This window comes from Eubalaena glacialis, chromosome 18 (genome assembly GCF_028564815.1).
Source record: "Eubalaena glacialis isolate mEubGla1 chromosome 18, mEubGla1.1.hap2.+ XY, whole genome shotgun sequence".
In the NCBI taxonomy this organism is placed as follows: domain Eukaryota; kingdom Metazoa; phylum Chordata; class Mammalia; order Artiodactyla; family Balaenidae; genus Eubalaena; species Eubalaena glacialis.
Window position 1 is genome coordinate 69,920,369 of NC_083733.1, and position 25,067 is coordinate 69,945,435.

The 25,067-nt window shown below is 50.5% G+C and overlaps 2 protein-coding genes across 2 annotated transcripts; both read left to right on the plus strand.

Annotated features, from left to right (window-relative positions):
* Positions 1 to 2,093: 2,093 nt before the first annotated feature.
* ZNF135 (zinc finger protein 135) lies at positions 2,094 to 14,393 on the plus strand. Its single transcript, XM_061172741.1, has 5 exons — positions 2,094 to 2,177; positions 3,520 to 3,604; positions 8,669 to 8,795; positions 9,516 to 9,611; positions 11,426 to 14,393. Exons 1-5 carry the CDS (start codon positions 2,161 to 2,163, stop codon positions 13,138 to 13,140), a joined length of 2,040 nt encoding a protein of 679 aa, XP_061028724.1. The 5' UTR covers positions 2,094 to 2,160; the 3' UTR covers positions 13,141 to 14,393.
* Positions 14,394 to 14,445: 52 nt separating this feature from the next.
* Positions 14,446 to 15,230, plus strand: LOC133077951 (protein S100-A11). The gene has a single exon (XM_061172770.1). It carries the CDS (start codon positions 14,617 to 14,619, stop codon positions 14,926 to 14,928), a length of 312 nt encoding a protein of 103 aa, XP_061028753.1. The 5' UTR covers positions 14,446 to 14,616; the 3' UTR covers positions 14,929 to 15,230.
* Positions 15,231 to 25,067: the final 9,837 nt, after the last annotated feature.

Sequence of the window (25,067 nt, forward strand, 5' to 3'; positions counted from 1 at the left end):
ACATGAGAATTCTTATTGTCTTCTCTCCTGTTTTCAGAGTCAGAGTTTTTCCAAAGAAATAGTTGTTTCAGTCAAAGAAAGAAATGCCCTTGTCTTGAAACATTTTCTCAGCTTCAGACCCATCATGCAAGCCCCAACTGATCGGAATCAATCAGTCCCTTCTTAAAAGGGCAAAGGCACATGGCTCAGCCATGGTTAGATTCTTTCCATTCACTACTCCACGGATGTTCCACCTGCATTAGTGAAAATAAGTCCAGCTCAAGTGGGGGAATGGTGAATGTTCTCACCTTGTACACTTGGCTGCTGTACCCTGGGCCTGCCACCTGGTAGGCCTTGGTCAGTGTTCACCAAATGGCGAATGCAATCATGTGAGGGCACATCAGCTTTGAATATTATGCTGCTGTTGAAATGCACCATTTTGACAATTACATAGCAATGTGTAAAGTAGTTTTAAAATGTTCAAGTGTCTAGCCTGTGATGTTTCTTATAACCATGTACTAAATACTGGCAACTGTTCAAGCCTGGGTCAGTGTGGCAAAATGTAAACTGTTCTTGTGTTTGAAGTTTTTGTGAATTTTTAGTTTCTTTTCTTTTCTTTTTTTTTTTTTTACTTTTTGGCCGTGCCACACAGCATGTGGGATCCTAGTTCCCTGACCAGGGATCAAACCCACGCTCCCTGCAATGGAAGCATGGAGCCTTAACCACTGGACCGCCAGGGAAGTCTCTCATTTCAATTTTTAATGTATTTTTAAACACTGGTTTGTTTTACAACAATAAAGTTTACAGTATAGTTTCCAATATTGTTACCAAACTGAACTCGTGTCTACTTGCCCTACGTGCCAATCTAATGACACCAGGTGTGGTGAAGAAAAGTGTAGTGTTTATTGCAGGGCGCCAAGCAAGGAGAACAGGCAGCTCATGCTCAAAAGACCTGAACTCCCCCTTGGCTTTCAGGGAAGGGTTTTTAAAGGCAACACTGGGGTAAGGGTTGCAGCTCATGGGCTTTCTTCTGATTGGTTGGTGGCGAGGTAACAGGATGATGTTTTTGGAGTCAACATCATCAACCTTCTGGTTCCAACTGGCCTGGAGTCTATGTGCTTATGGTCAGCAGTTTCCATCTGATGGGAGTCTGGTTTCTGTAAAAACCACTTAGGAATGTAAGTCTGACATTGTTATCTATGTCCTTCAGGGAGGAACTAAAGGTCCTATGACTCTGCTATATGGCTGATCCATTATTTAAATTGTTACAAGTTCTCCAGCTGGACGTCTGTTCTTTGTCTCTGCTTGCTTTCACTCCTCTGATCATTAACCTTCAAGCCAGACTTTTTGAAACTCCGGGAAGGTTCAGTGGACTAAAGTTTTTCTTTAAGCAAGAAATAGAGAACACAAAGGAGTCTGTTACCAAGACAGCCCATCCAGGGATTGCTCCCTTTCACTCCTGAACCCTCTGCCAAAATTAGTCCCCCAGCCAATCACCCGCTGAGCGCCGGTGCCACGGTCATAAGGCTCCTCACACATCAGCGGGTAGGGAATATTTTTCACGGTGACACAGGTACATGCGTCAGAACTCGAACTCCTGTCCTAGATGAATCCAACGGGAGCGGACAGATGCGCAGGGAGGCCGCGCGTGGCCCTCTGGGAGAGTAGTTAAGCGCCCTCCGCGCAGGTGCCGTCCCGGCCCTTGGCGGTACAGCCTTCCTCCTCCCTTCCATGGAGCGCAGCAAAAGGAGGTCTCCGAGCCGCTCAGTCTCGCCCCGGGCTGGAGCGGGGCGACCAGGGAGATGACCGGAAGTGCACGCGCCGCCCTCTGGGAGATGTAGTTCGGCGCCCGCCCACCCAGGCGCAGTAGCGGCCCGTGGCGGGCGTGGCCTTCGTCCTCCATTCCAAGAAGGAGCTCGGCGTGGGAGGGGCCCAGGGTGGGAGAAAAGGCAGAGCTCAGCATTCGAACCCCTCAGCCTAGGCCCTGGGCGGGGGCGGGGCGCGCCGGAAGACGACCGGAAGGGCACGTGCTGCCTTCTGGGAGATGTAGTTAGGCGTCCCTGCGCAGGCGCAGGTTGGTTGGTGGCTGCCGTGGCCTTTGTCCTACAGTCCGGCGGGTAAGTGAGATTCGGGGTGGCCGGGGCGGCGGAGGCCGAGCCGGGAGCGGGTCCAAGGTCTTCTATGGGGCCCCGGCCCGGGTGTGTACCTAACGGCGCGCGTCTGTGTCTCGTCTCTTCTGCTGCTTTGGGCCCAGGGCGGGTCGCTGGGGGTAGTATGGGCGGGGCCGAGTGGGCGGGGCCCGGTTTGGGTAGGGGGTTGGGGGTGGTCTCAGGGTCCGAGAGGAGGGCTTGGGGCAGGGGTTGGGTACTGGCTTTGGTGGAAGGCATTGGGGTCTCTGGCTTCGCGAGCATAGTAAGAGATTGGCTGGCCAGACCCTTCAGAGCCTGGAGCCAGCCTGACCTGCATCCCTTCCCTGTTTTGGCGGGACGTCCAGGGTTTGGAAAGTGGGTAAGACCAAGGCCCCACCACAGTGTCATCTCTGGAGCTTCACCTTCCTGAGGGACTTCTGTCTAAAGAATGAAGGTGAGGGAGAGCCAAAGCACCAGATTTTGATCCTAGCCACCTGGGACCCAGGAAACAGACTCATTGTATTAAAATCTTATTGAGCACCGACTGCATGCCATGCACCATCCAGGCTCCTTCATTAATTCAACAAGCAGGTATTTATACGTCCTGGGTGCCAGGCCCATCTTATATCCTAGAGCCCCCCAACATTGTCTCCACACTGGATGCCGCAGGAGAGTCAGGGAGATGATGATAAGCCCAAAAAACATCACTAAACAAGATAACTCCCATCCAGGAGACTGCAATGAAGACAACGGAGCACAAGCTGGATGGGGCAGAATCAGGGGTGCATAGGCAGGGTCATCAAGGGACAGTACAGAGAGAAGGGAAACACCTCCTACCTTTGGCCTGACTTTCATTTTGGGCAATCAGCCAGGGAACGGCTTGTAAATCACTGGGAATTGGGCCGTGCATGTAGTAGATGCTAAACAGATGCTGACTGAAGCAAGAGACTTCCCTCCCAGCAACAATCGCCTTCCTGTGTATTCTGCTGCCTGCTGGGCTCCATTTCCAGCCGTTTTCACATTTTAATTCCCATAAGCTCTGTGCTGGGTCACCACCCTCATTTTATGAGAGGGAAGCTGACGCACACCATACAGTGCCCAAGACCCCCGTACTGTCTGGCTTTCTGTCACAGTAAGTCATCACCCTGGAAATCATCTGTGCAACCCAGACTGTGCTCCTTGCCCACCTGGCGGTCAGTTTTCCTGTCTGGAATGGGTAAGGAAAATTTGAGCTCATACTTCTACAGTGCCTGGAATAGCACCTGGGTGCACAGCAGGAGCTCGGGAAATGCCAAGCTGAGGTTGCACTGCTGTTGAGTTTGGCCTGGGTGCTGAGCTCCTTCCACCTGCACGCAGGGCTTCCAGGGCCTGGGGTTACTGGTCCAGTCTCTCACATCCCCTTTCCCCCTAGAACTGCCTGCCGAGGAGCTGGCTGTTCCTGCAAGAGGCCCGAGGAGGAGGGAATGACCGCCGGGCTCCTCACTGCCAGGGACCCGGTGAGTACACCACCACCTCACTCTCAGGCCTCCCAGGCTCTACCTGTGGTCCCTACCAGGCTCGTTCTGCCCTCAGGGCCTCTGCCCTCACCAGGAATGTGCTTTAATCAGCTCCATGTCCTCCTCCACATCTCACCTCACCACCTCTGAGAAGACCTCCTGGATTCCCCCCCGCCCCGTGCCACCCTGGCAGACATGGTTCATCCATCCCACTGATGTGTCTGGCACTTTCTCAACACAGGGCTCTAGGTCTGTTCTCCCAGCTCACTCTCTTCATCCAGTCACTTGGCCAACCTGTGCTGAGCACTGCCAATGAGCAGGCACCATTCCAGGCACCGTTCCAGGTACTCCAGGTAGAGGAACAGACAAAATGAGCAGAAATCTCCATCCCCGGGGGCTCACAGACCATATGAGGAATGTAAACATGCCAAGTGTTGGGCAGGGAAACGAGGCCCAGAAGAGGGTGGGCTTGGGGACCAGGCATTAACCAGTACAGCCCAGGAGGCCTCTCTGAGGAAGTGGCCCCCAAACAGACCTGCAGGAAAGGAGAGGGTGAGGCCAGGGCCCACAGGGAGAATGTTCCAGGTGGAGGGAACAGCATGAGCAAAGGCCTGGAGGTGGGACCACGCCAGGCACGTAACATGCAGACCAGGCACACGTGTGGCAGGAAGACTGAGAACCAGGTCTCCTAGGCCGGCTGCAGGGGCCTGGGGCCTTGGGAAGCAGTTCTGGCCATTTTGGCCACGTGCAAAGGCCCGGCACACAGTAGGTGCACAGTGAATGGGTGAACAATGAATGTTCGGAACTCTGGTCAGTGCTGGACACATGTCACTCTGTTCAGCCCCCACATCAGTCCCACGAGGTGGGATGAGGAGGAGATCAAGGCACAGGGGCAAGTCACGCAACTGGGAGTGGCTGAGGCAGGCGTGAGCTCAGGACCCCTGGCCTGGCTCAGACCACCTGCCCCCTGAGGTCCCCAGTGCCCAGCACACATCCTGCTGCCTTCATGGCTCCTCCTCCAGATCCCTGTGTGGCTGCCCAGCAGCATCCCCCCATTTTCTCCAGAGCACTGGCCTCTCCTGGGGTTTTCATTTTTGCCAGCTCCCCGACCCTGCAACTAGCATACAAGCACCAGGAGGCGGGCTGTGTTTGTCCTGTTTCCACGGCCTCTGCAGTGCCCAGAACGGTGACCTGCACTCAGTAGGACTCCGCAGATAACCACTGAGCGAGACCTAATGAGTCTGGAAGGTGTGGAGCAAGCAGGGAGGGTTGGTGAGAGAAAATAAAACCTCCCCGGGCCCCCCAGCACAGCTGTTTGAACGGTGGGTCCTCAGGTAAACCACCCACTGTGCACCGGGCCAAGGGTACACACTTCCTGTGAATTCCCTCACTCCTCCCAGCAGCCCTCGGGGAGCTCCCAGTAACTTGCAGATGAGGGCAGGGAGGCACAGCGCAGTTAAAAGACGGCTGGTGCTGGAGTTTGAATCTCCATCATGTGGATCCAGGGCCGGGTCTTCACAGCGTCACCTCCCAGATGCCCAGTTCTGGTGGGAGAAATTCTAGCAGAGGCGGATTCTGCCTGGTAGACCAGGGTCCAGGATGTGGGCCACCTTGTGTCCCTGACTCCCGCCCACATGGCCAAAGTCTATAGACCTTGCATCTCCCCCACTAGCCATCCATAGCACTTGCTTCTGTGAGATGAAACTCCCTTTGTGGAGGATGTCTGCCCAAACCTCACGGGCCTTAAGGAAAATCATAAACTCCCCACTTGATCACGGAAGAAACTGGCCTTGTTCTCTATGAGTCTGCTTTTGTTTTATTATATTCATTCATTTCTTTATTTTTTTAGATTCCACATATAAGAGATAATACTCAGTATTTGTCTTTCTCTGTCTCACTTATTTCACTAAACACGGTATTCTGCAGGTCCATCCATGCCGTCGCAAATGGCAAAATTTCATTTTTTTATGGCTGAGTAATATTCCATTATGTGTGTGTGTGTGTGTGTGTGTGTGTACATATATACATATATATATATTTATATATATATATGGCACATCTTCTTTATCCGTTCATCTGTTGATGGACACTTAGCTGCTATGAACACGGGGGTGCATGTGTCTTTTGGAATTACTGTTTTTGTTTTCTTCAGATATATACCCAGGAGTGGGATTGCTGGATCATATGGTACTTCTGTTAACACATTATCTAAATGTCCAAAGTTGAAGACTAGGAAACAGTCCTCAGGGGTCCTGCCACTGGAGACCCCCACCCATTTCATTTTCCTGGCCACTCTCCATTGGCTCTTTGTCTCCCCAGCCCCTCTTCTGTGTATTCAGGCGTCATTTATGCACAGCGTAGATTTATCTGAGTGTGCAGCCTGGCAACTGCATGTATGGACACCAGTGGATGGTGCAGCTGAGGCACAGGAAGTTCCCAGCCTCCCTGGGGCTCCCTCGTGCCCCTCCCTCAGTCGCTGCTTCTGTGACATCTCAGGGGTCCTTGTTTGTCCAAGGAGGAACTGATAGGAGGGTGCGAGTTCCTTGCCGGCCCAGAACTTCCATTCTGACCCCCGGGGTGTGTTTTTCTCTCACTTGTCTTTCAGGGAGGTGGTTCAGCCACATGGCCAGTAGGTGGACGCGCTGGACCCAGACTACCCAAGTTCAAATCCTGGCTCAACCCTTTCTCCCTGGGTGATTTTGGGTGACTTCGTTGGCATCCTCCAGTGGGTGAACAGTGGTTGGATGTGATCACCCGTGGCCTGGGGTTATTAAGTGAGCAATCCACGTGCATCTTTCAGCACCATCTATGTGTTTGCTCTGAATTTTTTTTTTAAGGTTCACAAATTTAAAGTTCTTAATGTATCAAAACCCTGATATCTTTCATAGTGATTTCTAGGTTGATGAATTGGCTTATTTATTTTTTTAAGGCCACACAATCCCATAATGATATTCTCATTATAAAAATGTCAAGCAGCACTTATAAAGTCCCCCTTGCACCTCAGCCCCGTCTCCCAGGCTTCCATCTAAAGTTGCTGCTGCTGTCACTTCCATGCGCCTCATTTTCCTGTGTTTATGTACACATTTTCAGACAAATATTAGAATTAGAGCTTTGTTTCCTTTTACATAAATAGCACTGGGCTGGCAACTTCCCACCATCCAGGATTTTTCCATCTGGAAGGTTATTCCCCAGCTGTGCGTATCAGTGCCCCCCGTCTTGTGCTTGGCTGCAGATTTTCCAGAACCTGACTTTGGCTGCTCTGCCACGATGGGCATCGAGGCCATTACCAGTTGCCTGTTATGACATTGCAGCAGGGGAGCAAGGTTCTTGGGGGAAGGGGGAGATGGAGGGGAAGTGGAATTGCTGGCGTAACAAGTGTATGTATTTTTAAAAACCTGCCAATTGTGAAAGCAATCCATGCCTGGGTACTAAGCCATCCTCTTCTCAGAAGGACCAGACTCTCTGTCCTCTTGTTTGCCTTTTACTTACTGATTTGTCAGCTCTTTGCATGTGCTGGCCACTAATCCTTTTCCTTCCATGTATGTGGCAAATATTCATTCTGCTGTCATGGGTCCTTGAAGTGGCTTGTAGAGACTCTGTCATCTAGAAGTCATGAATTTGGATTGCTGAATGTATTATTTTCCTGTCGATTCTGTAACAAATCCTAACAAACTTAGTGGCTTAAAAACCACACAATTTATTATTTTATGGTTCTGGAGGTCAGAAGTCTGTAGTACAGCTCATTGGGCTAAAATCAAGGTGTCAGCAGGGCTGGGTTCCTTCTGGCAGCTCTAAGAGAGAATCCACTTCCTTGCCTTTTCCAGCTTCTAGAGGCCTCCCACATTCCTTGGCTCCTGACCCGCTTCTATCTTCAAAGCCAGCTTTGGCCATTTGAGTCTTCCTCACATACTATTACTGTGAGGCTGACTTTTCTGCCTCTTCCCCATTGAAAGACCCTTGTGATTATATTGGGCTCACCAGGATATTCCAGGATAATCTCCTTATTTTAAGATCAGCGGACTAGCAACCTTAATACCATCTACCATCTTTTTTTTTTTTTTTGGCCGCACCATGGCATGTGGGATCTTAGTTCCCCGACCAGGGATCGAACCCATACCCACTGCAGTGGAAGCACAGAGTCTTAACCACTGGACCGCTAGGGAAGTCCCATCCGTCCGCCATCTTAATTCCTCCTTGCCATGTAATCCAGGGATGGTAGTGACACAGTTCTGCCTACCACACTCATTTTTCTTCTTTCTGACTTTTAGTGTTTTATATTTTATTTGTGAAGACTTTCTCTACCACCCATTTATTAAATTCATGGCCTATACTTTTCCAACTTTTTCCTTTTTTATATTCATCTCTTTAAGATTTCTGGAATTTATTTTTATTTATGGTGAGGTAGGGATCTACTGATTTTTCCCCCTAACAGAGGGCCAGTTGCCCTGGTGTGTCCATTGCTTTGAAATGCTCCCACTACCACACTGATTTTCCACGTATACATGGATCTTCATGTACTTGAATTTAGTTTACACGTGAACAGATTCTTAATAAAGTCACCCAGATTCAATCCTTGGATTTGCTGCTTACTAGCTATATAACTTTGGGAAGACACTTAAGCTTTCCCAGTCTCCGTAAAATGTGCTCGTGGCAGCATGGACCCTCTCATCTCTTAAAGAGGGCTTTGTTTCATTCATTATATATGCATCTTGGACCCATCAGGATGTTATTTTGGCCAAAGGGTGAGGCAGGGAGCCAACCTGACAGTTTCCAGATGCTCCTTTCTCGCTGCCCAGACCCAGCTGCTTCTCGGAGGGGCCACCCACGCAAGCACACTTCCTGTGAACCCAACACGCCAGGACCGTCCTCCCCTTCATTGATGACGCATCAGCAGCATTTCTCATTTCAAGAGACTCTTCTCCAGCAGGGTCCCAGGCCCCGCAGTAAAAACCTGATCCAAATCCCCAGACCCTCCCACCCACTTGGCCAAGGCCCCCATTCACCAGATGCTGCCATTGGCAGCCACGCCGGGGACACTGAGGACGCTCATGTGTGACGTTTCAGGAGCAAGTGACTTTTGAGGACGTGGTCGTGGAGTTCACCTGGGAGGAGTGGGGGCAGCTGGAGCCGGCCCAGAGGACCCTGTACCGAGATGTGATGCTGGAGACCTTTGGGCTCCTTGCCTCTGTGGGTGAGGCCACCCCCGTGCCCCTGATGGTCTGCCTACAGTACAGATTCTAATTTTCCTGGGATAAAAGTGGGAGTAGATCTAGGCCATAAAAGCAAATACCTTAAAAGCAAATACTTGGCCTTCAGGGACCTGTTTCAGTGCAGGGAATGTCAATTAGGATGTTTTGGTTGCGAATGACAGACCCTAGCTAACAGTGCCAGAAGCAGAAAGTCATGGGGTAAGAGGGACATACCGGGTCCCGTGACCACAGAACCCCGGGTAGACCTGGATCTTCCTATGGTGCTGTCGGGACCCCTCTGCTGCCCGCCCCCATACCCCTTTCTGCCTCCTTTCACAGACGGGCCCCTCTGAAGGTGACAAGACAGCTGAGAGGGTGCCTCTCCCAGGTTTGAGACCAGCAGAAGAGGCAGGCTCTGTGTCCCGGGCACCCATAGAAGGCCCCTGGGTTGTCTTGGTTTGGCAGCCAGGTCCCCTCCAGGCCGGTCATTGTTGCAGGCACGGGACGAAGCAGAGCTCTGATTGGCCACACCGGGGCCAAGGATGGGGTCGGGGACTGAGTGAGGGGAGGAGGTCCCTAAGGAATGTCAGAGGCTGTTACCACACCATGGCCTCCTGGAACCCCAGCCACTTGGGTCCTGGAAGACTGAGGGTGGAGTGGGCAGAGGGCTGGGGAGGGTCCTGGGACACAGATGCTCACTCCATGGGTTTCTCCCTGAGCAGGACACTGGCTCCCAAAGCCAGACGTCATCTCCCTGCTGGAGCACGAGGCGGAGCTGTGGGTGGTGGACAAGGGAGCCCCCCGAGGTGTGTGCACAGGTGAGATGAAAGCCCTGCAGGTCTGGGAGGAACCCATTCACCCCCCAGGTTCTCTCTCCATTTCTGCCCTCAGATTCTTCAGAGCAAATTAACTACTCAGTCTTTCAGGGAACATTCGCCAAGCATCCATTTTGCTGTGAGTGAGACCAAGTTCCCATCTTCACTGAATTTACATTTTTGGTGAGGGAGAGGGGCACACGATAAATAGCTAAAATAATAATAACAGTGAACAAGATGATTACAGATTATGATGAATGCTGAGAAATGGAAGCAGGGGATGAGGTAGAGACTAGGATTGGGGTGAGGACTGAGCAGAGAGATGAGGGCTAGCCTCTCCAAGGAGGTGGTGTGCAAGCTGAAGCCTAAACCATGAGAACAATGTGACCATGAAACAATCTGGGAGGACAGAACTCCAGGCAGAGGAAACAGCAAGCACAAAGCCACCAAGGCAATGCAACAGCCAGCTCTTGCCATGTAACAAACACTCCAGCCTCAGTGGTTTAAACCAAAGAATCACTTATGACTCATGCATCTGTGGGCTGGTGGATCCAGGCTGGGCTCTTCCATGTGCCTGTAGGTTGGCTGGGTAGTTCTGCTCTTCATACCTCTTGTCCAGCTCCTGAGACCAGCAGGCAAGTCTGTTGGGAATGGGAGTGTCCAGGCCCTCTGGCGACAGGCCCTGACCCTATATAAGCAGTGGCCCATCACCAGGGCCTAAGAAGGGATGAGCCAGTGTGTAGGGGGTTTATAACAGGGTCTCCCTAGCCTCGAATAATAACCAGTCCTTACTTAGTATATCAGCTTCCGATTGGTGCTGTGACAAATTACCACAAACTTAGTGGCTTAAAGCAACACAAATTACCTTACAGTTCTAGAGGTCAGAAGTCCAAAATGGGTCTCCCTGGGCTACAGTACAGTGTCAGCAGGGCAGTGTTTCTTCTGGAGGGTTTGGGGAAAATCCGTTTCCTTTCATTGTCCAGCTTCTAGAGACTGCCCACATTCCTTGACACAAGGCCTTATCCATCTTCAAAGTCAGCAATTGCTGGTCAAGCCTTCTCACATCATGTCCCTCCTGTCTCTCTCTTTCACACTGAAGAACTCTTCTGATTACATTGGGCCCACCCTGATAAGCCAATGAGGGTAATCACAGATGATTGCTAATGTCAAATGATGAGCGGCCTAATTCCTCCTTGACATGTAAGGTAAGCACAGATTCAAAGGTTCCAGAGATTAGGATGTGTATATATTTGGGAGCCACTGTTCTGCCAACCACATCTGGCTTGACCTTTTTTATTTTTAGCTTTTCACTAGAGTGTAACATAAATGGGAAAGGTGCCCATGTCACACCTTTAGGCCAGTTCGGTGTCAGCGTGGGGACACCAAAGCCATGGCTGTGCAGAGAGGGCCAAAATGAAGGAGGAGGAGGAGCAAATGTATCTGTTCGTTCAGCGTGCCCATTGAGCTCTGCTCGGGGCTGAGGGTACTCCAGGCCCGGGGCGTCTGTCAGCAGTTTCCCTGGATGCTAGCTCTCTCCTCAGCACCGTCTCCCACCCTCATTCTCTGTGCTCCCCCTGAAAACCCCATCCACACCCCTACACCAAGTCCCCCACCCCTGGTTATTCTCTGTGCTTCTCCTCCCTCTCCCGTTGCTTCTCTGATTTGCAAAACTCTATTTTTTTTAATGGACAAAGCCACCTGTGCCTTGGACCTTTCAAAACCATCAGTTATATTCTTCCATCCACCCACCCAGCCACCACAAACTCTTCCCCCAGAACTGGGATTAAGGGACATTTCCATTTTTCTGTTCCTTTCAGACTTTGAAACTGGACAAACCAAACTATCAACTGTGAAGCAAGACATAACTGAAGAAATACCCAATAATGCCCTGGTAGAAAGGTTCCTGTGGGAAAGTCTGTGGAACTCCAAGGGTGAAAATGCTGAGGGCCACTGGGAACAGGGTCGCAAGAGGCCAGATAGCCATGTGGTGCAGGCTGCCTTCATGCCTGTGAAGACACCCACTCAGGAGCAGCAGCAGGGGAATGGGTTTGGGGAAAACTTGAGTCTGAGGCCTGATCTCCCAACTCAACCAATGACTCCTAAAAGGCAAGGCCCCCCCATGTGGGGAACACATGGAAAGAGGGAGAATCCAGACTCAGATACTCAACAGAAAACCTGTGCAAAAGAGAAGCCCTACAGATGTCAGGAATGTGGAAAGGCCTTTAGTCACAGCTCAGCACTCATCGAACACCACCGAACACACACGGGAGAGAGACCTTACGAATGTCACGAATGTGGAAAAGGCTTCCGAAACAGCTCAGCGCTTACCAAACACCAGAGAATCCACACTGGTGAGAAGCCTTATAAGTGCACTCAGTGCGGGAGGACCTTCAACCAAATTGCCCCACTGATCCAGCACCAGAGAACTCATACAGGTGAGAAGCCCTACGAGTGCAGTGAATGTGGGAAATCCTTCAGTTTTAGGTCCTCCTTCAGCCAACACGAGCGGACGCACACAGGGGAGAAGCCCTACACGTGCAGTCAGTGCGGGAAGGCCTTCCGGCAGAGCATCCACCTCACCCAGCACCTGCGAATCCACACTGGGGAGAAGCCCTACCAGTGTGGAGAATGCGGCAAGGCCTTCAGCCACAGCTCGTCCCTGACCAAACACCAGCGGATCCACACGGGGGAGAAGCCCTACGAGTGCCAGGCATGTGGAAAAGCCTTCACCCAGATCACACCACTGATTCAGCATCAGAGGACACACACAGGCGAGCGGCCCTACGAGTGCAGCGAGTGCGGGAAGGCCTTCAGCCAGAGCACGCTCCTGACCGAGCATCGGAGGATCCACACAGGAGAGAAGCCCTATGGGTGCAACGAGTGTGGGAAAACCTTCAGTCACAGCTCGTCGCTTAGCCAGCACGAGCGGACACACACGGGTGAGAAGCCCTACTCGTGCAGTCAGTGCGGGAAGGCCTTCCGGCAGAGCACACACCTCACTCAGCACCAGAGAATCCACACCGGGGAGAAGCCCTATGAGTGTAGCGAGTGCGGGAAGGCCTTCAGCCACAGCTCGTCCCTGACCAAACACCAGCGGATCCACACCGGGGAGAAGCCCTACGAGTGTAACGAGTGTGGCAGAGCCTTCAGCCAGCTTGCTCCACTCATTCAACACCAGAGGATCCACACGGGAGAGAAGCCCTACGAGTGTAACGAGTGTGGCAGGGCCTTCAGCCAGAGCTCCCTCCTCATAGAACACCAGAGGATTCACACCAAGGAGAAACCCTATGGGTGCAATGAATGTGGAAAATCCTTCAGCCACAGCTCATCGCTCAGCCAGCACGAGAGGACACACACTGGGGAAAAGCCCTACGAGTGCCAGGATTGTGGAAAATCCTTCAGGCAGAGCACCCACCTCACTCAGCACCGGAGGATCCACACAGGAGAGAAGCCATATGAGTGCAGGGACTGTGGGAAAGCCTTCACACACAGCTCCTCCCTTACCAAGCACCAGAGAACTCATGCTGGGTAGACCCACTCCACATGTTCCGGGACCCAGCAAAGCCTTAAGCCATAGCACATCGCTTACTAGATTTGACCCAGTCATACTCCTGAGAAACAACACAAACATTATACACAAGACTTCATGCTCAGCAAACTCCTCACACCCCCACAGAGAGTTCACATTTATGGAAATGATTGTGGGAATACCGAGCTCTGGGTCATCCGTCCTGGGATATCAGATCATCCAGACAGTAGGGAAGTGTGGAGTTAATCACTGTTGAGGACCTTCAGCCATGAGTGGCCACTAATGCTTCATTATAGAACCTACAAAAGAGAAATGGAAAAAAATGTAGTGGATCTGGGGTGGCTTCTAAGGATTCACCATATTCCAAACCAGAGATTTTCAAAGTGGTGACAAACTCAGCAAATGCCTTTCATATAAAAGAACCAAACGCAGTCAGAATTTATGATTATTGTACATTACATTCTTGGCAGGGGTTGCTTATGAATGGTGCAACTTGACTCTGATATTCCCTAAAAACAACATGACAGAGTGTTCCAGACATGAGAGTGGCACTTTATGGATTCACCATGAATATTCAGCTGTCTCAGTACAAAATTTTCTGATTTGTGTGTAAATTATTTGGTCAAGGTACATGGCCACCAGCCTCACAGATGTGAATGCCATATGACAAAGTATCCATGTACTATAAACAGATTTTAAAGTAGTTATATGCATTATGTTGCAATAAGTTAATCTTTATATGCAATGGAATTGAAAAGATTTGTATAGGAAGACTTGAAAGGTAAAGCCACTTCCATGGAGTCTTGCAGATTCTGAGATGGCTTTTGCTGCTCTGTTCTTGCTATAAATTTTTCTACAGGACTCACAGGCATTAGAAATGCAGATGTTGCTGTTTCACAAAAAGAGCAAGATTTTTTCTTTGTTAAGCCACCATCTTATGAGCGAGAGCACACTCACATTGGAACCTTATGTTTTGCAAGATTTATCTCTTGAGAAATGTACAAGTTAATCTTCTTTTGAACTGTTTTTTTTTCATTGATTCTTTATCCTGGTGTTTAATAAGCTTTTGTTTTTATAAAATTTAACTTGAAGGCAGTCTATAGTATTTCACTGAACCCTGAATCCACTAACAGCAGTCACCCTGACAACCGTGATCCTTAAACAGTGACTTGTCATCCTCACTAGAACCCATATGTAAATTGCATTGGCTGGTTTTGGTCACTAACCATCAGTTAGGGTTATAACAATCAGTTTGACTTTTCTAATCACAGTGCTAGGATATAAGCTTCCAGGTAACTTGAAATTTCTCCCTTGGGGAAACCATGTTGCAAATAGTCTTCCAATACTGTTCCTCAGTATGCTTGTGGAATGCCCCCTCTTTTTTGGACTTAATTTCAGTCATTTAAAAACCACGTGAGAAAATCATGGCTTGCTGCGCCGCTCCCCGCTCGCAGCACCGTGCCTCGCTCCTCTCCGAACATGGCAAAAATATCCAGCCCTACAGAGACTGAACGGTGCATTGAGTCTCTGATTGCTGTTTTCCAAAAGCATGCTGGAAGGGACGGTAACAACAGCAAACTCTCCAAGGCCGAGTTCCTTATCTTCATGAATACAGAGCTGGGTGCCTTCACAAAGAACCAGAAGGACCCTAGTGTCCTTGACCGCATGATGAAGAAACTGGACCTCGACTCTGATGGGCAGCTAGATTTCCAAGAATTTCTTAATCTTATTGGCGGCCTGGCCGTAGCTTGCCATGACTCCTTTATTAAGTCTACCTCTTCCCAGAAGTAAATCAGAGGAGCCTTTGGGCCTGGCCTCCAGCCCCACTCCCTTTCCTTCAGCCTCCCAATTATCATCTACCTCTCACAGCCCACACATACCCTGAGCCAGGCACACCCACCACCCCATGCAGGCCACTCCTGCTGGTAGTAATAAAACAATATTGTTTTTTAAAGCACACACTGGAGAGTCAGTAAATTTGTGCAAGGGAGGGAGATGACTGGGAGGAATATAAACTAGATTGATGGAAACAGTAACCAGAAGTTGCAAAGTAGATAGTAAAAATGCATCTTGGGTGTATACATAATCATGACTAATGATACCAACATGATCATCTCTAAATTACTCAAACTGATGGAGAGACGTCACTTATTGTTCACTCATTAAATGTCTATACACCCCTACTACAGTCACTGTCATAGGCTCTGAGGATACAGTCAGCAAGACAGACAAGGTCCTGCCTTCACTGAGGTTACCTTCTAGTTGGGGGGGGGGACAATAAGTGAATAAACAAAGAACTATGAGAGTGAAAAAAAAAAAACACCACAAGAAAATCAGTAAATAGTGCATAGCAGCACTCTCCAATAGACACAACGTAAGCCCCATTGGTAAATTTTAAATATATTGTAATAGTCCCATTTAAAAAGAAGAAACAGGTGAAATTAATTTACTATTCGTCCCTATATATCCCAAATGTTACCACCTTTACATGTTGTTTATATAAAAAAATCACAAGTGAGATATTTTGCTTTCTTTTTATACTATGTCTTTGAAATCCAGTGTGTGTTTTACATTTACAGTACATTTTAATTTGCTGTAGCCACATTTCAAGTGCTCATTTGCCACATGTTGCCAGCGACTGGCTGTACAGGACAGGGCAGCTCAATAGCCTTGGTCCTTTGGTCAGGTGTTCTGTCCTCCCTCCCTTTATTACATGTATCCTCTTCCCTTTGCCTGTGCTTCTATCCTTGTGTAGCTTCTTGTCCTCAAGGAAATTAGATGTGCTGGGAAGAGCAGCATCAAAGTCAGTCAGAATAGAGAGAAGGAGACAAGGTGAAGGTTGGCCAGAGATAATAACACCTGCATTATTGTGTAGTGGATTGGGAGGTGGGAGGGGTCTCACGTTAGGAGCCTCTGCACTTGTGGTTTGTTGGCTTTTTCAGAGGGGCTTGCCCTGATGCCTTGGTGAACACCTGTTTTATGACTAACTGCTGTCCTTAGGTTTTTTGGTGCTCATGTTGTCACAGATGTGGCCAATAATAGTCCCTTCAGGAAAGTTCCTGCCATCCCTGTGATATGCCTTCATCATTTTCAGTATAAGATGTTATAAGCTCATCTTGTTTCTACCCTGAAATCAGCCCTGAAATCAGTCATATTTCTGCAGGTCCAAAGAACTGGTTCATTTTAGTAGGGGATGCTATTCAGGACCAAATCTGAGTGCCAGGTGTGCTCATTGCTACTAGGTTGTCTACTGCTGAGCTAGGAAATAAAGGCGCATGTATAAACACTTATATAGATACACACAAAAAGGTATATGGGTGCATATACATACACAGAAATACCTCCCATTCCAATCTGTGACTCCCCGTATTTTTATGTCCCTCTTCAACAGCGAGAATGCTGAGACACCTAAAATAAACATTCTTACTAATTTGCTGAATTCTAAAATACTTGTAAAATAGTTTCAGAGTTGCTTTTCTCAAACCACTACAAAAAACAAACCTACTAAAAGAAATGTAGAATTTGTTTGCTGTTCTTCTTCCATCACCACCCTGCCCAACACATGGTAAAGCAAACAAATGGATGATTTATTCTACAGAGAGACAAAAATATCGCCAGATGTCCCCACTTGTTAACCTCAGGGGAAGCTGGGTTGGGTCAGGCATTAGGGAAAATGGGTCTGTGCTGAGGGTCTTAACTCCCATCCAAAGGTGCAGGGACATGAACCATTGAGAAGAAACTTGGTAAGAACCTGGGGAGGATTAGATTTATCTGTCCCAGAGTCTCCCTCTCAGAGCAGTCTCCACTACAGGAAACTAGACCCTCCTACTGCAGAAGCCACGCTCCTTTCCCCACACTTCTGGGAAGCCTGGGAGGGTTTCCCTAAGAGCTGCCTCAGTTTGTGTGTGGCCTCTCAGGAGCCCAACTCTCAAGAGACAGTCTTTGTCGGCCAGAGGCTGGAGCTGGAGAGCTGGTTGTTTCACTGAGACTTCTGGAAACTGTCCTTTCTATAAACTCAGGTGCTCACTGGTTGAGAGAGGCCTGAGTTACATGATGTTTTAAGGATCGGGTTTCATGGAGTGGCCATGAAGTAAATGAAGATGAAACTCCAAGGTCCTTCACTCTATTGCACCCCTTCCAAAGCCTAACACCTCATTTTATCTTAGTAATTTTTAATGCTTCCTCCCAAAGAGGGACTCCTCAGTCGTGTGAGCGACAGGCCCAGTGAATCTGGACTGATCCCTCACTCAGGATACTCAAGAAACACACACACATTTATAATGAAGATGCTCACAAATTTTATACATGCACTGAACACATACATACCAAATCTTGTACACAGGAAAATGACTGGAAGGACGGATACTGAGATGTCAAAAGTTCCTATGAGCTGGGAACATGAGAAAAAATTTTTTCTCCATTTCTTTTTTTTTTTTTTTAAGTTTTCCATGATTCGGAGAATTTTTTTCAAAATGGTGAAAAATGAATTTTATTATAGAAGTGCTGTAAATAAAGAATTTTCAAGGGAATTCAAAAAGCAAAAACAAATGCAGCCAAAATTCCACCATGTTTTATAGTTACAATATAACAAATATTTGTAGTCTACTTCTTGAGCTACACTTAGAAATTTTTCTTCCATGTTGCTACAGTCTTCTTAATTATCATTATGCTTCATTATTCCTTTGAATGGCTCTACCAAAATTTAAGTCATCGTTCCTCTGTAATTGGGTATTTAACTCCATGTAAATAGGCATCCTAGTCACTTGTATATATTTTACTTTTAGTATTCCACCTAGATCCAGAAAGGATTTCAGCCTCTCAATGTATGTAGCTTTCTCCTTTTTTTCCCCACTAATTCTTTAGGAAAAATCACCACACCTGAAATTGAAAGTTCAAGGAACACAAATGTCAAAGTAGTTCTTAAGCAACTGGGCTGTTTGTGTTCCAGATAGTTGCACTGGTTGACACTGATTTACAAAACTCATCAACCCAAATAATAATGGGGGTCATGTATTAGTCTGCTTGGGCTGCCATAAGAAACAAAAAACAAAACACACAGGCTAGGTGGCTTAAAACAGCACAAATTTATTTTCTCACAGTTATGGAGGCTGGAAGTCCAAGATCAAGGTGCTGTCAGGGTTGGTTTCTGGTGAGACCTTTTTTCCTAGCTTCCTCTGTGCACACTTGGCAAGAGAGCAATCTCTGCTCTTTCTTTTTATAAGGACACCAGTCCCATGGGATTAGGGCCCACCCGTATGACCTCATTTAACCTTAATTATCTCCCTAAGGCCCTATCTCTAAATTAGGGGCTAGGGCTTCCATATATGAGCTGGGGACAGGGGGAAGGAGGGAAGGGGGGCACGGTGGCACGCAACTCAGTCCATTACAGAAGGTATTTAAGCATCTCCTTCCCATTGGAACTCATTCCTATCTTGCCAGGTTTCCATTTATGTAGTTTACCTTCCCCCTATCCCTATGAACACAGCTACCCTCTGACACTCCGTGTGAACCCACTAACACTCAAGCAGCAGCAACCACCACAAGACTGTGATGTGAGTGAGGAAATAAATCCTTTATTATGTTAAGCCCCCGTGATTCGGGCACCATTACAACAGACTGCCTGCCCAAACACAGTGACAGAAAGAGGCACCAGTTTCTCTATCCACAGAAAGCAGTTAAATTTTTGCTCAGGCAATGAAAACAATGCTGCAACCTGAGATTAAATGCAAAACTCAAAAGATCGCCTTACGTAGCCCAAGGAGTTAAGGTCCCCTTGCCCACGCAGACGGATCTCATCAACCTTTATTGGTGTTTTCAACTGGTTTTGATCACAGTACCCCCCACTCCCTGCCTAGTAAGATATACATTTTACATTGCAACCAGTTTTCATATTTAGATGTATGGCTGAAAAGTTTCACAAAACAATATTTGCCTTTACTACATTATGAATTTTGACCTATTTTATTCTATTTCATTGCTCTGTAATGCCGGTGGCCACCCACTAATTTGATTTTGCAACTCACTAATGGGCTGAGACATGGTTTGAAAACACTGCATTACTAGGCTCCGAGTGTTTTTGTGATCTTTGTAAGCCACTCCATACCCATGTGAGTTAAAATGGAGAACGGTACACTACTGAGGACTCAGAAGTAAACCTGCCATCACATATTTACGAAAAAAACAAAACAGCAGGCAAGATTTCTGCTTGAACAGCAGCCCTGGGAAGTTCTAACAAGAGGAACAGACAAGGCTGACTTCAAGAAAGAGCTGGCAAATCACACAACTTAAGGCAACTCTACACTTTGCACAAAGACCAATGTTCCAATGTGTGGGTGGTGCTGAAATGGTCAGAGAAGAAAGCAGAGTCTTCTTTCACTCCTGGCGGCTTGTGCTCACAGGTAAGCATCTTTACAGCTGTGTTTGCAAGGTGAGGGCTTCATGTGGGCCCTTCCTGGGCTCTAGGTGCTTCAGCCACCTTAGCTCGTTTAGAAAACAAGCAGACTTACATCCACACAGACACCGCAGGAAGTCACACAAGGGTTTTGAAGGAGCCCAATGTGTTACTCTGAAATTTCAGGCAGGTAGCTGTCCTTCTCTGGGGGCACTTACAGCAAAGTGGCTCATCTCTGTGCCTCAGAGTGCACAGGGAAAACATCACCTTCCATGTTCTCCAGGAGCTTGCCAATCCTCCACTGGCATGGGCTCCACATGCAGCACAGGGGTGCCCAGGGCACTCTCCAATGCATTGACTTTCTCCTTCTCATGGGAATTCTGGTGCTCGGCCAGGGCCAGGCTGAAGTGGAAGTTTTCCAACAGCTCTGGCACGTGTAGAGCTTCCTGGCGTGGCTCTTGAGATGATCCATGAACAGGAGATCCACACAAAGGTCTCCCCGCAAGTGTTGTCCACCTAGGGCTTCCCTTGGGACACCCCCCAGGCTCATGTACTGCAGGGCAGCACATGGCTAGAGGTGGCCCACGTGGCCAGGGACCCTGCACTCTGCCCAGCCCAGGAGGTCTGAGGGACCTGTGAGGCCCAAGGGCAACAAAACCTGAGTCTCGATGCAGAAGAGCAAGGTGCACGAGGGTGGGGAGGCGGCTGCTGGGTGGGGGGCCGGGCGAGGCCAGGAGTCCTGGTTGGTGGGAGGTGGGACTTGGGGACAGCAGACGCAGCAGGAAGGGTGAGGAGGGGAGCTGCCGCTGGCAGCCACAGTGCACCCTCGGGGGGACTAAGGGTGCACCGGACACAGCCAGAGGGACAGGGAAGAGGCCATGGAGTCACCACAAAGTGGGTTGGGGGGGAGCCTGCAGTCAGGGGCCACCTGGCCAGCACTCCCCAGGAGGCAGTGGGATGGCTCGAGTCAGAGCCCTCCCGCTGGTCTCAGAGAAATCCCCTACCCTCACCCACCACTCAGGGCCAGGCTCGTCCCTTAGCTTCCTGGGGAGGCAGCAGCCTGGGTGCCCAGCCCTGGAACCTCAGCCCACCCTGGCTCCTCGTCCTCTGGCCTCCCTGGGGAAGCTGGCAGCACACTGATGAGGGAGGGAGGGAGGGAGGGAGGGAGGCAGGTTGATAAGACAGAGTGGGAAAGGCCCTGTGAGCTGCTGGGCAAGTGGGCCCCCACCCACCCACCTCTGGCTCAGCCCTTGTGGGCCTGGCCTCTCTGGTCTTCTCCTCCCCGACGCTCTCCTGTTCCAGAAGCACGGGGTCTGGAGCAGGAGAGACTGGGGAGAAGGGAAGGCAAAGCTGAGAAGACTAGATCTCACAGCTGGGCACCCCCAAGCCAGTCAGGGAGGCCCCAGCATGGTCACATCACAGCAGGTCCCAGGGTTCCACTGACCCCACGTGTCCTCAATTGACAGAGCAGAACAGCCAAGAAGAAAGCAAAAAGCAGCTCAAGCTCAGAAGTGGCCCTAGATATTCAAAGAAAAGCCAAAAAGAAGATAACACACTTTTCTACCCATCAGGTTGGTAGAGATCTTAAAAAGCAACAATATGCAGTGCTGGCACAGATGTGGGAAAATAGGCACCCTTGTATGCTGGCACTGTACATATATGCTATAGAACTTTTGGAAAACCACGTGGAAATGCCCTCTGTCCAATGGTCCTGAGGATCCCACCCTACCCAAACAGAACCAACTTCCCACACCCAGGCACATGTCTGAGGACGTTTCACTGCAGATTTACAGGAAGAGGCAGAAACCTTAACGGCAGCAAAATTCCCACTCTAGGACAACGAACGGTGGATCCTGTGAAACGCCATGGAGGTGAGGAGGAGATGGCACTGGATATCGAGCCACTGCCTGGAGGGGCCTGGGTGGGTGAGGGGTTGCTCCATGCAAACAGCCAGTGCTACAGGCATCATTTCCAGGGAAACGGGCTGCCAACCTCTGCACAGGCCCGTGGGTGAGATGTGTGCATACACAGGTGAGATGTGTGCACACTCAGGTGAGATGTACAAAAGAACACGAAGGGGCAAACGCCAGGGTGCGCACCTTGGTTTGATTTGCAGAGGGTGTGAGGGAGTGGGGAGATTGTTACTTTCTTCTTTATACCTTGATGCTTTTCACTGTTTCTGATAAGCACGTACAATTTGAATCATCTCTGAAGAGGAATTTTATTAAAAATAATACTCGTGACATTCACAGAGCCTGTGGGGAGAAGTCGAAATTACAGCACAGACTTCCAGGCCTCAGCTACCCGGCTTCCCTCGGGCTCCCTCAAGAACCAGCATGATGGCTCTCTCCTGGCCTTTCCCAACCACAGACCCTGGCCCACCACACGTACCCAAGAGCTGGTTGGTCACTCACAGGTCTCGGGGGTGCCTGGGTCTTACTGGGTTCTGGGTCTTCGCTGGCTCTCGCTGGCCCACCTGGTAATGGCAGACAGGAAAGACTCAGCCTGCTTCCCTGTGACACACCGCCTTGCTCAAAGCTGTGGGAGGACCCCAAGGGAGATCTTGATGGCATCCCCGTTTACACCCAAGGGGAGAGTGAGCCCAAGAGGTTCACAGTAAGCCCACAGGGCTGGGGGTGGGGGACAAACATGGACCCAGGCTTCTGACCCCGAGCCCAAGGCTCCAGGGTCCCATTACCACCAGTCCATAGGCCTTGCCCTCAGATGTGATGGAGACTGCCCACCCAGCCCCAGTGCTCCCCTTCTTCCCGTAATAAGGAGATGGAAATGTGCCGAGAATACTTACTTAGTTTCTAAGGGGCTGCTTCCTCCTGCTTCCTTACATCTGGAAGGCAGATGTGAGGGCAGGAACCCAAGCAGCCTTCCTGGCCCATGAGGGTGATGCCCCTGGGCAGGGTGGTGGGGGCCAGATCCCTGCTGACTGAGGAGCTGCCCCACCAGCTCAGAGTGTTTAGCTTCTGTGCCTCTTATACATGAGGGAACTGAACTCTCTCAGGTAACCCGCTGGCTGGGGTCTGGGCTCCATGCTGTCAATGTCACTCCTTCAGGGCTGATCCCCTCCCATTCCTCAAAGGCGTACTCTCCTCTGGGGAGGTGGCCTCACCTGGCTCCGCCAGGGCCTTGGTGAGGTCCTCCACCAGGGAGGCTGCCTTCTTGCAGCTCTTGGGCTGCTCTGCCACCACCCTGGGCTGGAGCTTGTGGAGCAGGATGCCCAAGAACTGCTCCATCACCAGCAGCTCCATCATGTGTTCCTTGGAGTGCACCTCAGGCTGCAGCCACTCTCAACACAGGTCCCAGAGCCGGGCCAGGGCCTGGTGGGACCGAGCCACCTCCTGGTAGACAAAGTTCCGGAAGTGGAGGCAGGAGAACTCGAGGTCAGCAGGAGCCCTTCCAGGGTTGGTCTTGGGCCCCTCCTACTGGTCCCCAGCTGTTGACTCCAGTGTGGGCAATTCCAGGGGAGTTGGGGAGTTCCTGGGGGTGGCAAACGCTTTCCCCAAAGGCAGCATCTTTCCAAACATGCAAGGCGCCTGTTGTGGAGGATGAGTTCACGGGATTGAGGCTCCGAGGGAGACAGACCAGGGATGACAATATGCTCTGGGATCTTAGCCAGACTCCAGACCTGCAGAGGGACAAAGAGGTACCCACACAGTGAGAGGCACGGGCCTGTGAGTGGGAGTTCAGGTCCTGGCCAGCCCTCTCCCCATCCCCAGCTGATCCTGAAGGGTGGAGGCAAATCCCCTTCACACAGGGCTGTGCAGAGCTCAAGCTTCGCTCCCACCTCCAGGCCCAGCCCTGCCCCCATATCGCCTTCTCCCCACATTTCCACATCAGATGACTCAGGGTATTCACAGCGTCTCCTGGCCTCATGCAGAGATTACTCACTCATTACAAAGGGGGAAAAAGTGCCTTTAGAATGAAAAACACGTGGAGCAAGGAGCGTCTTTAGTATCTCAGCTGCCTTCCTCAGTCCCTGCCAAGAACGCGCACACTGGACCCGCTCACGAGGAGAGACAGACAACCAAGAGACATCCTGCGTGACCGGCCTGGGCGCCCCAAAAGCCTCAAGACCAGGAATTTAAGGAAGTCACAGTCCCAAGGAGCAAGCAGAGGAAAAGCAACAATGTGTCACGCCGGGCCCTGAACTGGCCGGGGAGCAGGAGAAGACACGACTACAGGAGGTTGTTGGGGTGACTGGGGGAACAGGGACCAGACCCTGGTATGGAGTCGAGGATGGTGGAATTGTCCAACTTGGCCTCCGATGAGTCAGCTAAGAGGCAGGTCTGTATATGATGGGATTGGGTTGGGGCGGGGGGGCGGAGAAAATGGAGAGAGAGGGGTAAGGGAGAGAGAGAGACAGAGGTGTGCAAAACATAAAATACCAACAGGTGAATCTGAACAAAGGGTATACAGAAGTCCTATTTGACACTATTTTAAAAAGGTCCAAAAAACAATCCTCTGTGGTCCTCAATGCCCGTTGCCGGCTGACCCATTCTTGCCCTTTCCCCGATAGGGTTTCCCTCGCCCACCTAAGAGGTCCCAGAGCAGAGGCACGTACCTCACTCAAACCGAACCCACGTCCGGGTGACGGGGTAGAGACGCAGGGCGACCGGCCGGCAGAGACGACCCCGCGCTCCAGGCCGCAGCCCAGGGCGGCTTGGCACCGTCCCCTGCTCCCACCTGAGCGCCCACCACAGACACCCTAAGCCGTCAAGCCCCCTCCGGTCACCTCGGAACGCAGCTGCGCGCGTACACGGGCCGGGCCGCTACAACTCGCCCGTCAGGAACGGTACGTCGCGGCCGCCAGCCTGCGTTCCTTCGGCGCAGCGGTCCCGGGAGCCCGGCGCGATGGCGTCGGGCCAGACTGCGCGTGCGCGGAACCTACGACGCCCAGAAGGCAGCAGGCCATCGGCGCGGACGGGGACAGAGCGAAGACGCGACGGCAGACCAGACAGCCAATCAGAGGCCGAGCTAGCCTAGCTTGTCGTCCGACCTCCCTTGCGCCTGCGCCGTCCTTGATGCCATGGCAACGGCATAAACAAGAGAAGACCAGAGAGACAGACGGAGAAAGGAAGAGAAGAGACACATACGCAGAGACAGGGAGCGGGGCATAGAAGAGGAGACACGGACGCAGAGACGGGGAGGGAGAGAAAGGTGAGGACAAGAGGCGCGCACACCCAAAGATGGAGAGACCAGAAGGCCCAGAGTCCCCAAGATAGCGAGATACTGAGGAGGACAGACAAGGAGACCAACAGATGGAGACACAGAGAATGAGAGGAAGACAGACTCAGAGAAGGGGAGATCCAGAGCTTGGGAAACTCTGATGTGGAGAAAGACCCAAGACAGGGACAGGTAGAAATGGGCAGGCCTCGAATGGGGACAACAGAGACCCTGAGATAAGACCTAGAGATGGAGACAGAGAAGGTGAGAAGCAGAAACGGGGAGACAACAGAGACAGAGAGACCCACAGCCTTAGAAACAGAGGTGAGGGACTTCCCTGGTGGTGCAGTGGTTAAGAATC